Consider the following 12,798-nt stretch of genomic DNA (forward strand, 5'->3'; position numbering starts at 1 on the left):
AGTCCATGTAGACAACATCAACTGCACTGCCCTCATCTACCTTCTTAGTTACCCCTTCAAAAAACTCAATCAAATTTGTGAGACATGATTTTCCACTCACAAAGCCATGCTGACTGTCCCTAATCAGTCCTTGTGTCTCTAAAAGCCTGTAGATCCTGTCTCTCAAAGTACCTTCCAACAATTTACCCACCACAGATGTGAGGCTCACTGCCCTGTAGTTCCCAGGCTTTTCCCTACAGCCCTTTTTAAACAAAGGCCCAACATTTACCACTCTCCAATCTTCAGGCACCTCACCTGTGACTATCGATGATTCAAATATCTCAACTAGGGAACCTGCAATTTCCTTCCTTGCCTCCAACAACATCCTGGGATACATTTCATCAGATCCCAGGGATTTATCTACCTTGATGCGCTTTAAGACTTCCAGCACCACCTTCTCTGTAATATGTACACTCCACAAGACATCACTATTTATTTTCCCAAGTTCCCTAACATTGATGCTTTTCTCAACAGTAAATACTGATGGTAATCATAGAACCCTCCAGTGCAGAAAGAGGCCCTTCGGCCCATCGAGTCTGCACTGAACACAATCCCACTCAGGCCCTACCCCCATATCCCTACATATTATACCCACTAATCCCTCTAACCTACACATCCCTGGACACTAAGGGACAATTTCTTAGCATGGCCAATCAACCTAACCCGCACATCTTTGGACTGTGGGAGGAAACCGGAACACCCGGAGGAAACCCATGCAGACACAAGGAGAATGTGCAAACTCCACACAGACAGTGACCTGAGCTGAGAATCGAACCCAGGACCCTGGAGCTGTGAAGCAGCAGTGCTAACCACTGTGCTACCGTGCCACCCGTAAGACCACGCTTGGAATACTGTGTCCAGTTCTGGTCACCCTGTTATAGAAAGGATATTATTAAACTAGGAAGAGTGCAGAAAAGATTTACTAGGATGCCACCAGGACTTGATGGATTGAGTTATAAGGAGAGGTTGGATAGACTGGGAATTTTTTCTCTGGAGTGTAGGAAGCTGAGGGGTGATCTTATAGAGGTCTATAAAATAATAAGGGGCGCAGATCAGCTAGATAGTCAATATCTTTTCCCAAAGGCAGGGGAGTCTAAAACTAGAGGGCATAGGTTTAAGGTGAGAGGGGAGAGATACAAAAGTGTCCAGAGGGGCAATTTTTTCACACAGAGGGTGGAGAGTGTCTGGAACAAACTGCCAGAGGTCGTAGTAGAGGCGGGTACAATTTTGACTTTTAAAAAGCATTTAGATGGTCAGATGGGTACAATAGGTACAGAGCGATATGGGCCAAATGTGGGCAATTGGGACTAGCTCAGTGGTAAACAAAGGACAGCATGGACAAGTTGGGCGGAAGGGTCCGTTTGTGCTGTAGTGTTCTATGTTCTATGTTCTATGTAAGGGTCGGTTTCCGTGCTGTAAACCTCTATGACTCAACGGGGATGATTTTGGGGGCTGGGAAGTTCTAGCTGAGGACATTTTGTGGGCTCCCTGTAGGTGCCTCTACCTCCCCGTGTCTTCAGCAGCTGAATTTGCAACACCGGAATCAGCTCAGATCTGAATAATTTATGCTAATACTTTATATATTACCTTTACCATATAATTGGCGGGCCGGGGACTGAAGTTCCAGGTCCACAAGCCTCTCTGCACCCCCTCTCCCCCACCAGGAGTATTTCATTCCAGTAGGATTTACTAAAACTCCCCACTTTTGGGAGGCTCATGTCCCAACCCCACTGAGTGAAAGAGTGCAATTACAGCCCCCCCAGAGGGTCAGTGCCAGGGCCTGTCCCTGGGCTTGGGCCCCCTGGCACTGATCAAGGAGCAAAGTGGCAATACCCAGGAGGCATCTTGGCACTGCCCACCAGATATCAGGCAGTGGGCAGTGCCAAGGGGGTGGAAACTAAAGGGGCAGAGCCTCTAACAGACGTTCACTGCAGTTGGGAGTTCCCGCTGCCACTCTGCATTTGGGCTGAATAAGAAGTCCCATAACACCAGGTTAAAGTCCAACAGCATCGCTACCAAGTAAACCTATTGGACTTGAACCTGGTGTTGTGAGACTTCTTACTGTGTTTATTCCAGTCCATCACCGGCATCTCCACACCATTTGGGCTAAGTGGCAGAGGGAGGCAGGCCAGTCTTCGGGACTGGCCATTGGGATGGAGGGGGCTTGCTGGGGGTTCAGGGCTGCAAAGGGGGGGGAATTGGTGGGGGTGGGGGGGTCGGGAGATCAGTGTTGGTGGGGGGGAGCAAAATGGGGGCAGGGTAGTCGAGGCTGGCCTGGGCACATCCGGGGGTCAACAATTGGGCCTGGCGGGTGGGGAGGGGGGCAGGGGGGTGGGTGCATAGCAGCAATGTGGGGATCATGGGGCTGGCCAGTGATTGGTAGGCTGGCAGTGTGGGGCCACTGCACGTGCACTGATTGTGGCACTGACAGCTCAGCACATGCGCAATGGCACACTCAGCACGATGCTGCCGGCCTCTCCAGCGGGAATAGAGCCGCGGGAGTGAGTGATGCTGAGGCTCTCTGCAGGGCACAGAATGAGGGAGGTTCATTCTGAAACTCCAGATTCACTCCAGTTTTTATGTGAATTCAACATTTAGAATTTTTTGGAAGAATTCCTCGCTATGGTTCTTTGGTTCTATGATCTATACTTATCGCTGTATTTCCCACCTGAGACTTCAGACAATCAAATAACATTTTAATTTTCATAATTTTTTCATCCAAATCATTCTTTTCTCCAAAGATCGAATAAAGTTTAAATTCGATAATCTAATAAATGAGAAAAATAAATTTCAATTAAAGTTCCCAATTAAAAAGTTTCATTAAAAATATGTTTAAGCTCATAACAAGTACAAATATATACAAAATTTTATCAATTTACCATTCACCATTATAACGGTGTGCTCAGTTCTGCTCGCCTCACTACAGGAAGGATGTAGAAGCTATTGAGAGGGTGCAGAGGAGATTTATAAGGATGTTGCCTGGATTGGGAGGCATGCCTTATGAAGATAGATTGAGGCAGCTGGGACTCTTCTCCCTGGAGAGATGAAGGTTGAGAGGCAACCTGATAGAGGTTTATGAAATGTTGAGAGGAATAGATAGGGTGGATTCCCGGAGGCTATTTCCCAGGGCTGAAATGATTGCTACGAGAGGACATAGATTTAAGGTGCTGGGGAGTAGGTACAGAGGAGATGTCAGGGGTAAGTTTTTCACTCAGAGGGTGGTGAGTGAGTGGAATCGGCTGCCATCAGTGGTGGTGGAGGCGAACTCACTGGGGTCTTTTAAGAGACTTCTGGATGAGTATATGGGATCTAATGGCATTGAGGGTTATTGATAGGCCTGGTAGGTATGGATATGATCAGCACAACTTGTGGGCCGAAGGGCCTGTTTGTGCTGTAGTGTTCTATGCTCTATAACAAAGTCATTGTAACCTGAGTTTCGATATAATGTAATTTAGGAAACAAGGTGCTTTCTATCCTTCCTGCTTCTGTCAGAAAACGGGTGTGAAACATATTTTAAAAACAACAGCAGCTACAGCAAGAACGTACGTTTATAGAGTCTCCAATGTAGAAAAACATTCCAAAACATGAACAAAAATGAATACAGTGATTAAGGAGTAAATATTAGGGAGAATGACTAAAAATGTCACTAAAGAGATGGGTTTTGAGGCTGAGATTAATTCAGGAGAAGGACGCATGGAGAGTTTTTTGTCCATTGTCCTCAGAGTGCAGAATCTATTGGATGGAAGACAAAGTCCATTCACCGACCTGTTACTGACCTGTTAATGCATAAAAATGCAAGGTGTTAAATTCAATATGAACAAAGAAAATTACAGCACAGGAACAGGCCCTTCGGCCCTCCAAGCCTGCACCGACCAGGCTGCCCAACTGAACTAAAACTCCCTTTCCTTCCGGGGACCGTATCCCTCCATTCCCATCCTATTCATGTACTTATCAAGATGCCCCTTAAAAGTCACTACCGTATCTGCTTCCACTACCTCCCCTGGCAACGAGTTCCAGGCACCCACTACACTCTATATAAAAAATCTGCCTCGTACATCTCCTTTAAACCTTGCCCCTCACACCTGACCTTAACCCTAATCCTATTAATTGACTCTTCCACCCTGGGAAAAAGCTTCTGACTATCCACTCTGTCCGTGCCTCTCATAATCTTGTAGACTTCTATCAGGTCTCGTCTCAACCTCCGTCGCTCCAGTGAGAACAAACCAAGTTTCTCCAACCTCTCCTCATAGCTAATGCCCTCCATATCAGGCAACATCCTGGTAAATCTTTTCTGTATCCTCTCCAAAGCCTCCACATCTTTCTGGTAGTGTGGCGAATTGAACACTATATTCCAAGTGTGGCCTAACTAAGGTTCTATAAAGCTGCAACATGACTTGTCAATTTTTAAACTCAATACCCCGGCCGATGAAGACAAGCATGCCGTATGCCTTCTTGACTACCTTCTCCACCTGCATTGCCACTTTCAGTGACTTGTGTATCTGTACACCCAGATCCCTCTGCCTATCAATACTCTTAAGGGTTCTGCCATTTACTGTATATTTCCTATCTGTATTAGACCTTCCGAAATGCATCACCTCACATTTGTCCGGATTAGACACCATCTGCCATCTCTCCACCCAATTCTCCAAGGATGTTGTCGGGACTTGAGAAGCTGAGTTACAGAGAGATTGAATAGGTTAGGACTTTATTCCCTGGAGTGTAGAAGAATGAGGGGAGATTTGATAGAGATGTATAAGATTTTGATGGGTATAGATAGAGTGAATGCAAGCAGGCTTTTTCCACTGAGGCTAGGGGAGAAAAAAAACCAGAGGGCATGGGTTAAGGATGAAGGGGGGAAAGTTTAAAGGGAATATTAGGAGGGGCTTCTTCACAATGAGAGTGGTGGGAGTGTGGGAGGGTGAGCTGCCAGATGAAGTGGTAAATGCAGGGGTCACTTTTAATATTTAAGAAAAATTTGGACAGGTACATGGATGAGAGGGGTGTGGAGGGATATGGTCCAGGTGCAGGTCAGTGGAACTAGGCAGAAAAATGGTTCGGCACAGACAAGAAGGGCCAAAAGGCCTGTTTCTGAGCTGGAATGTTTTATCGTTCTATGGTTCTATATCCTGCTGTATCCTCTGATGGTCCTCATCACTATCCACAAATCCACCAACCTTTGTGTCGTCCACAAATTTACTAATCAATCCAGTTACATTTTCCTCCAAATCATTTATATATATTACAAACAGCAAAGGTCCCAGCACTGATCCCTGAGGAACACCACTTGTCACAGCCCTCCATTCAGAAACACACCCTTCCACTGCTACCCTCTGTCTCTGTGACTGAGCCAGTTTTGTATCCACCTTGCCAGCTCACCTCTGATCCCATGTGACTTCACCTTCTGCACCAGTCTGCCATGAGGGACCTTGTCAAAGGCCTTACTGAATCCATGTAAACAACATCCACTGCCCTACCCTCGTCAATCATCTTCATCACTTCCTCAAGAAACTCAATCAAGTTTGTGAGACATGTCCTCCCCTTCACAAAACCATATTGTCTCTTTCTAATACATCCATTTATTTCCAAGTTGGAATAAATCCTGTCTCGAAGAATCCTCTCCAATAATTTCCCTACCACTGACGTAAGGCTCACCGGCCTGTAATTACCTGGACTATTCTTGCAACCCTTTTTAAACAAAGAAACAACATTGGCTATTCTCCAATCCTCTGGGACCTCCCCTGTAGCCTGTGAGGATACAAAGATTTCTCTCAAAGCTCCAGCAATTTCCTTCCTTGTCTCTCTCAGTATTCTGGGGAATATCCCCAGTTTGATGGAAACAAACTGCGCTTGTTTCCATCAAACTCAATAATGTTGTACATTGTGGATGAAATACTTTTATTATCAAATTATTATTCCATTGTTAATTGTATAAACTCGAATTAACATCAGCAAATAATTTCAGATCTCTCTAATCCCAGGATACAATGAGCGAATTTCAAGAGGACCCTCCCATGGAGATCATTCGAATTGTTGATTCATTGCAAGGTGTCGGAGAACATTTCCAGGAATGTATACAAAGTGTGGAAGAGCTCCTGGAAGAAAGGGAGAATCTCATCAAAGAGTTAGTCTTCATGAAGGAACCAATGCATAAAGAAATTGAAAGCCTGAGGGAAGAACTCTTGAAGCTTTATCTTACTAAATCAAAGACAGAAATTGAATGTGATAACTTCAAGCAAGAAATAGCGAGTACCAAACAAAACCTGTTTGAGATCATTAAAGCTCAGATGGCTTGTAAATATAAACTGCACGTCACCAAACAAACCCTTCCTCAACTTGCAGCACAACAGGAAGCTCTAAGATCCAAAGCTCAGGTACTTTCTGATGAATTAACTCAACTTAAAAATCACAAGGAGACAAACCAAATAATCCATCAGCTGGAAAATATTAAAAACACAAAGAATATTCAACCCTCATCAAAGAGTCACCAAGCAAACAGAGAATTTCAGAACTTTGCTGGAGAATCTTGGCAATGGCTGGACAAGTATTATGAGCCAAAACTGGGAAAGTTAACAAAATGGAATAAGAGCAGAAGTGAAACACTTCGACTCACACAGCAGCAAATCAAAGCTTTCATTAAACAGCTGCAACCACTGCAGGATGAGGTGATAAGGTTAAATCTCCAGAGGCAACGCCTCGAACAGCAGTTACAGTTTATGCAGAGGAAATGGGCTGAGGACATTCTGCAATATCAGGTAAGGAGATAGAGCTGAATTTCCCAGCTCCATGGCAGCCTAACTAGGGGATACCTCAAAGATGCGCCAGGGAATCCCCCTCCACGTGTGCCCAGATACAGTTTACAACACAATTACCCAGGAAGTGAAACTTCCTCTGGATTCTTGCCCCACACTGAGACCCATTTGGAAATTAGATTTAAATCAGAAACCTCAGATTTTGCGACTCAGAAAAAACTTAGAGGAATTAAAACCACTTCCAGCATCTGTGTAACTATTAGACAGACCCACATTTACCTCCTACAGGATTCCACCCTCTCTTCCCACCTCCCTGGCAATAGAATGAACTCCTGCAGGACTTTCTGGAGGTGAGGAGAAATTTCTTCACCCAGAGGGTGGTGAATGTTTGGAATTCACTATCACAGGATGTAGTTGAGGCCAAAATGTTCTCTGATTTCAAGAAGAAATTAGATATCACTTTTGAAGCTAAAGGGATCAAGTGATCTGGGGGGAAGGGGGGATCAGGATATTGAATTTGATGATCAGCCATGATCGAGATGAATGGCGGAGCAGGCTCAAAGGACCTGTCAGAGATCTTTGGGTAGCAGCAACCTTAGACACACTTAGTCAACTCTTAATATAAACAGGAGCAGACACCATGCATCCAATGCACAGGTTTTAATTTCTTGTGCACAGGGAGAACTTCCTTCCCTCCATCGAAATGGCTGGAGCAGTTCTGAGCTTACAGAGAAACAGCTCAGCATTTATAGTCAACTACAGCAAATCAGGAACAAGAGATTTTTCACATATTTGCCATTTAAATCCTGGCTTTTCGCCCTTTCTCATTCGAAGAAAAATTGACTCCTGCTAATCCTTTATTTGCATAGCATATCCCCATATCTCACCTTTGGTATTTGTTATGGAAAAATCCGAACTTGCTCACCCTCTGACGGCTAATGTTACGCCGTTGTTTAAGAAGGGTGCCAGGCAAAAGGCGGGGAATTATAGGCCGGTTAGTTTAACGTCTGTTGTAGGTAAAATGTTAGAATCCGTCATCAAGGAGGAAATAGCGAGGCATCTTGAGGAGAATTGTTTGATAGAGCAGACGCAGCACGGTTTCGTTAAGGGGAAGTTGTGTCTGACAAATTTACTGGAGTTCTATGAGGATGTGTCTAGGGCGGTGGATAGAGGAGAGCCGGTGGATGTGGTCTTTCTTGATTTTCAGAAGGTGTTTGACAAGGTACCTCACAAGAGGTTATTGCAGAAGGTCAGGGGACATGGAGTTGGGGGTAGGGTGTTAGCGTGGATAGAGGATTGGTTGTCAAATAGGAGGCAGAGAGTGGGGGTCAATAGGTGCTATTCGGATTGGCGGATGGTGACTAGTGGGGTGCCCCAGGGGTCGGTGCTGGGGCCTCAGCTATTTACCATTTATATAGATGATCTGGAGGAGGGAACCGAGTGTATGGTGTCAAAATTTGCTGATGACACCAAGATTGGTGGAACGGCAAATTGTGCGGAGGGTGTGGAGAGTCTGCAGAAGGATCTAGATAGGCTGGGCGAATGGGCCAGGAAATGGCAAATGGAATTTAATGTTGGCAAGTGCGAGGTGGTCCACTTTGGTAGGAATAATGGTAGGAAGGATTATTACTTACGTGGAGAAAAACTGCAGCAGGCGATGGTGCAGAGGGACCTCGGGGTCCTTGTGCATGAGTCGCAAAAACCCAGCTTGCAGGTGCAGCAGGTGGTCAGGAAGGCGAATGGGATGCTGGCCTTCATAGCGAGGGGGATTGAATATAAAAGTAGGGAGGTCTTGCTGCGGCTGTATAGGGCATTGGTGAGGCCGCAGCTGGAGTACTGTGTGCAGTTTTGGGCGCCGTACTTACGCAAGGATATTTTGGCCTTGGAGGGAGTGCAGAGGAGGTTTACTAGGCTGATACCGGAGTTGAGGGGGTTGAGCTATGAGGAGAGGCTGAATAAACTAGGCTTGTACTCGTTAGAGTTTAGAAGAATGAGGGGAGATCTCATTGAGACGTATAAGATGATGAATGGGATGGATAGGATAGAGGTGGAGAGGCTCTTCCCGCTCAGAAAGGACAGTAGGACTAGGGGGCACAGCCTCAAGATAAAGGGGGGGCGGTTTAGAATGGAGTTGAGGAGGAACTTCTTCACTCAAAGGGTGGTGAATCTCTGGAATTCTCTGCCCGTTGAAGTGGTGGAGGCTGCCTCGCTAAATTTTTTAAGACGCGGGTTGATGGGTTTTTGATAAGAGAGGGGATTAAGGGTTATGGGGAGAGGGTGGGAAAGTGGAACTGAGCCACGACAGATCAGCCATGATCTTATTGAATGGCGGGGCAGGCTCGAAGGGCTAGATGGCCTACTCCTGCTCCTATTTCTTATGTTCTTATGTTCTTATGTTCTTATGTTCTCTGGTGAAGGTGACAAAACAGAAATTGGTGGCCCAATCGGAAGCAGATAAGCTCTGTTGAAGGTCTGTAATTGGAACATTCTTACAAGCTGTTACAGAAAAGGTGTGATTTTTAAAATCTGAACATTGTAACTTCCACAGGCCAAATGGCCTACTCCTGCTTCTAGCTTCTATCTTTCTCCAGTCATTTTTTAAAATTGTTTGGACTCTGGACTGGTTCCTCCTGATTGGAGTTAATGTAAGCTCACTATTCAAAAAGGGAGGTAGCGAGAAAGCGGAGAACTGTAGGGCAGTGAGCCTAACGTCAGTACTGGGAAAGTTGCTGGAGTCCATTATCGAGGATTTCATAACTCAGCATTTGGAAGGCAGTGGGATAATCAGACACAGTCAGCACGGATTTACAGCAGGGAAATCATGCTTGACAAAGTTATTGGAATTTTGTGAGGATGTAACCAGTACAGTTGACCAAGGAGAACCAATAGATTTGGTTCATTTAAACTTTCAGAAGGCTTTCAACAAGGTCTCACATAACAGACTACTGTGTAAAGTTAAAGCACACGGGATTACAGGTAATGTCTTGAGATGGATAGAAAGCTGGTTAGCAGTTAGAAGCAAAGAGTGGGCATAAATGGGTCTTTTTCTGATTGGCTGTCAGTGACTAGTGAAGTCCTTCAGGGATCTGTGCTGGGACCCCAACTGTTCACATTATATATGAATGATTTGGAAGAGGGAACTGAATGTATTATCTCCAAATGTGCAGGTGATACAGAGTTGGGTGGGAGGGTGAGCTGTGAGGAGGATGCAGAGATGATTCAGTGTGATTTGGACAGGCTGAGTGTGTGGGTATCTGCATGGCAGATGCAGCACAATGTGGATAAATGTGAGGTTATCCACTTGGGTAGCAATAATAGGAAGATAATTTATTACTGGAATGGGTGTGAATTGAGAGAGGCGGATACTCAGCGAGACCTTGGAGTTCTCATGCATCAGTCACTGAAAGTAAGCGCGCAAGTACAGGAGGAGTAAAGGTGGCAAATGTACGTTGGCCTTCATAACGAGAGGATTTGAATATTCGGGTAGGGATGTTTTGCTGCAATTGTACAGGGTATTGTTGAGGTCACATCTGGAGCATTTATAAATTATTTATTTTTTGGTGTCCTTATCCAAGGAAGGGTGTCTTTGCCATAGAGGGAGTACAGCAAAGGTTTACTAGGCTGATTCCTGGGATGGCAGGTCTGTCATATAAGGAGAGAATAAGTCAGTTAGAATTATATTCACTGGAGTCTAGAGGAATGAGAGAGGATTTCATAGAAATTTATAAAATTCTAACAGGATTAGACAGGGTAGATTCATAAGAACATAAGAACATAAGAAATAGGAGCAGGAGTAGGCCATCTAGCCCTTCGAGCCTGCCCCGCCATTCAATAAGATCATGGCTGATCTGTCAGAAAGAATGTTCCCAATGGTGGGGGAGTCCAGATCTAGGGTCATAGTTTGAGGATAAGGGATTGTTGTGCCTGCTGCACAGTCTGTTTTAACTCTTATACAGTGGACAAAAAGCTGCAAGTAGATATCTGGTTAGTCCAATCAATATTTATTTACGACACACAATCAATAATCACCCACCCAACCAACAATAACTTAATCTTAGTTAAGAGGACACAGGTTTAAGGTGCTGGGGAGCAGGTACAGAGGAGATGTCAGGGGTAAGTTTTTCACTCAGAGGGTGATGGGTGAGTGGAATCAGTGGTAGTGGTGGAGGTGGATTCGATAGGGTCTTTTAAGAGACTTTTGGATAAGTACATGGAACTTAGTAAGATAGAGGGTTATAGATAAGCTTAGCAGGTATGGATATGTTTAGCACAACTTGTGGGCCGAAGGGCCTGATTGTGCTGTAGTTCTTCTATGTTCTATATTCTTACAGAAAGTCCTAGCGGAGTGAGAGGGAAGCAGAGTGAGCTGTAAGGGCTTAGGATCAAAGGGCTTGGGAGAAAAGGGCCAGGTAAGTTTGACTTGTTAACTGTGATCAGTAATTACTAAGGGACAATAATGGAGGGGCATGTGATGTGCTGTTTCTGTATGATGTGGGAGCTGGTGGACCCCAAGGTCCTTCCCAGTGACCATGTCTGCAGTAAGTGTTGGCTGCTGGAGGAGCTCCAGCTCAAAGTCGATAAGCTGGCCTCTGAGCTTCAGACGCTGAGGCTCATCAGGGGGAGGGAGGGTACCAAAGATAATGGGGTGGTAGAGACATCCACCCCCCCTAGACTGGCTCACTCTAAGGGTCAGGAACAAGAGGGTGCTGCTGGGGGGAGGAAGGGTGGGAGGAAGGAGGGTGGGGAGGGGAGGGAGGAGGGTGGGGAGAGGAGGGAGGAGGGTGGGGAGAGGAGAAAGGAGGGTGGGGAGGGGAGGAAGGAGGGTGGGGAGGGGAGGGAGGAGGGTGGGGAGAGGAGGGAGGAGGGTGGGGAGGGGAGGGAGGAGGGTGGGGAGGGGAGGAAGGAGGGTGGGAAGGGGAGGAAGGAGGGTGGGGAGGGGAGGAAGGAGGGTGGGGAGAGGAGGAAGGAGGGTGGGGAGGGGAGGAAGGAGGGTGGGGAGGGGAGGAAGGAGGGTGGGGAGAGGAGGAAGGAGGGTGGGGAGGGGAGGGAGGAGGGTGGGGAGGGGAGGAAGGAGGGGGGGACCCAAATGCCTCAGCCTCTCAATCTGCACAACAGGTTTGAGGTTCTTGCTCCCAGTGTGGACAAGAACGAGGGCTGTGAGGTTGATGAGCAAACGGCCCACAGTACAGTGATGCAGACACAGGACAAAGAGGAAGAAGTAAAGAGGAATGTAGTGGTAATTGGGGATAGTGTGGTTAGGGGTATAGACACTGTCTTTTGTCACAATGACAAAGTCCACAGAAGGGTGTGTTGTCTGCCTGGTGCTCGGGTCCGGGATGTCTCATCTGGGCTGCAGAGGAACCTGGAGTGGGAGGGTGAGAATCCGGTCGTTGTGGTACATGTGGGTGCCAACGACGTAGGCAAAATGCGGACTGAGGATCTGGGGAGGGAGTATGAAAAGCTGGGAATGGAATTAAAAAGCAGAACCGACAAGGTGGTTATCTCTGGATTACTGCCTGAACCGAGTGCAGATGGGCGTAGGGTAGATAAGATTAAAGAGTTGAATGGGTGGCTCAGGGATTGGTGTGGGAGGAATGGGTTTGAATTTATGGGGCATTGGCACCAGTATTGGGGTAGGTGGGACCTGTTCAGGTGGGATGGGGTTGGTCTGAACCGTGCTGGGACCAGAGTCCTGGCGAATCGCGTAAATAGGACTGTAGACAGGGCTTTAAACTAATTGGGGGGGGGGGAGGGTGCGAGGGTAGGTGAAATAAGAACATAAGAACATAAGAAATAGGAGCAGGAGTAGGCCATCTAGCCCTTCGAGCCTGCCCCGCCATTCAGTAAGATCATGGCTGATCTGAAGTGGATCAGTTCCACATTCCCGCCCTCTCCCCATAACCCTTAATCCCCTCGCTTATCAAAAACCCATCAACCCGCGTCCTAAAAATATTTAGCGAGGCAGCCTCCACCACTTCAACGGGCAGAGAATTCCAGAGATTCACCACCC

The 12,798-nt window shown here is 46.5% G+C and overlaps 1 protein-coding gene across 1 annotated transcript in view; it reads left to right on the forward strand.

The window, feature by feature from the left end:
• The window catches only part of sync (syncoilin, intermediate filament protein), a 66,970-nt gene that overhangs the window by 29,012 nt on the left and 25,160 nt on the right, over positions 1–12,798 (forward strand). The window contains exon 2 of the mRNA XM_080211480.1: positions 6,018–6,791. Coding sequence (XP_080067606.1) covers positions 6,018–6,791 — 774 coding nt within the window. The remainder of the gene's footprint in view (positions 1–6,017; positions 6,792–12,798) is intronic.

The sequence above is a fragment of the Carcharhinus amblyrhynchos genome, chromosome 24, assembly GCF_965287045.1.
Source record: "Carcharhinus amblyrhynchos chromosome 24, sCarAmb.v2.hapA, whole genome shotgun sequence".
NCBI classification, from domain to species: Eukaryota; Metazoa; Chordata; class Chondrichthyes; order Carcharhiniformes; family Carcharhinidae; genus Carcharhinus; species Carcharhinus amblyrhynchos.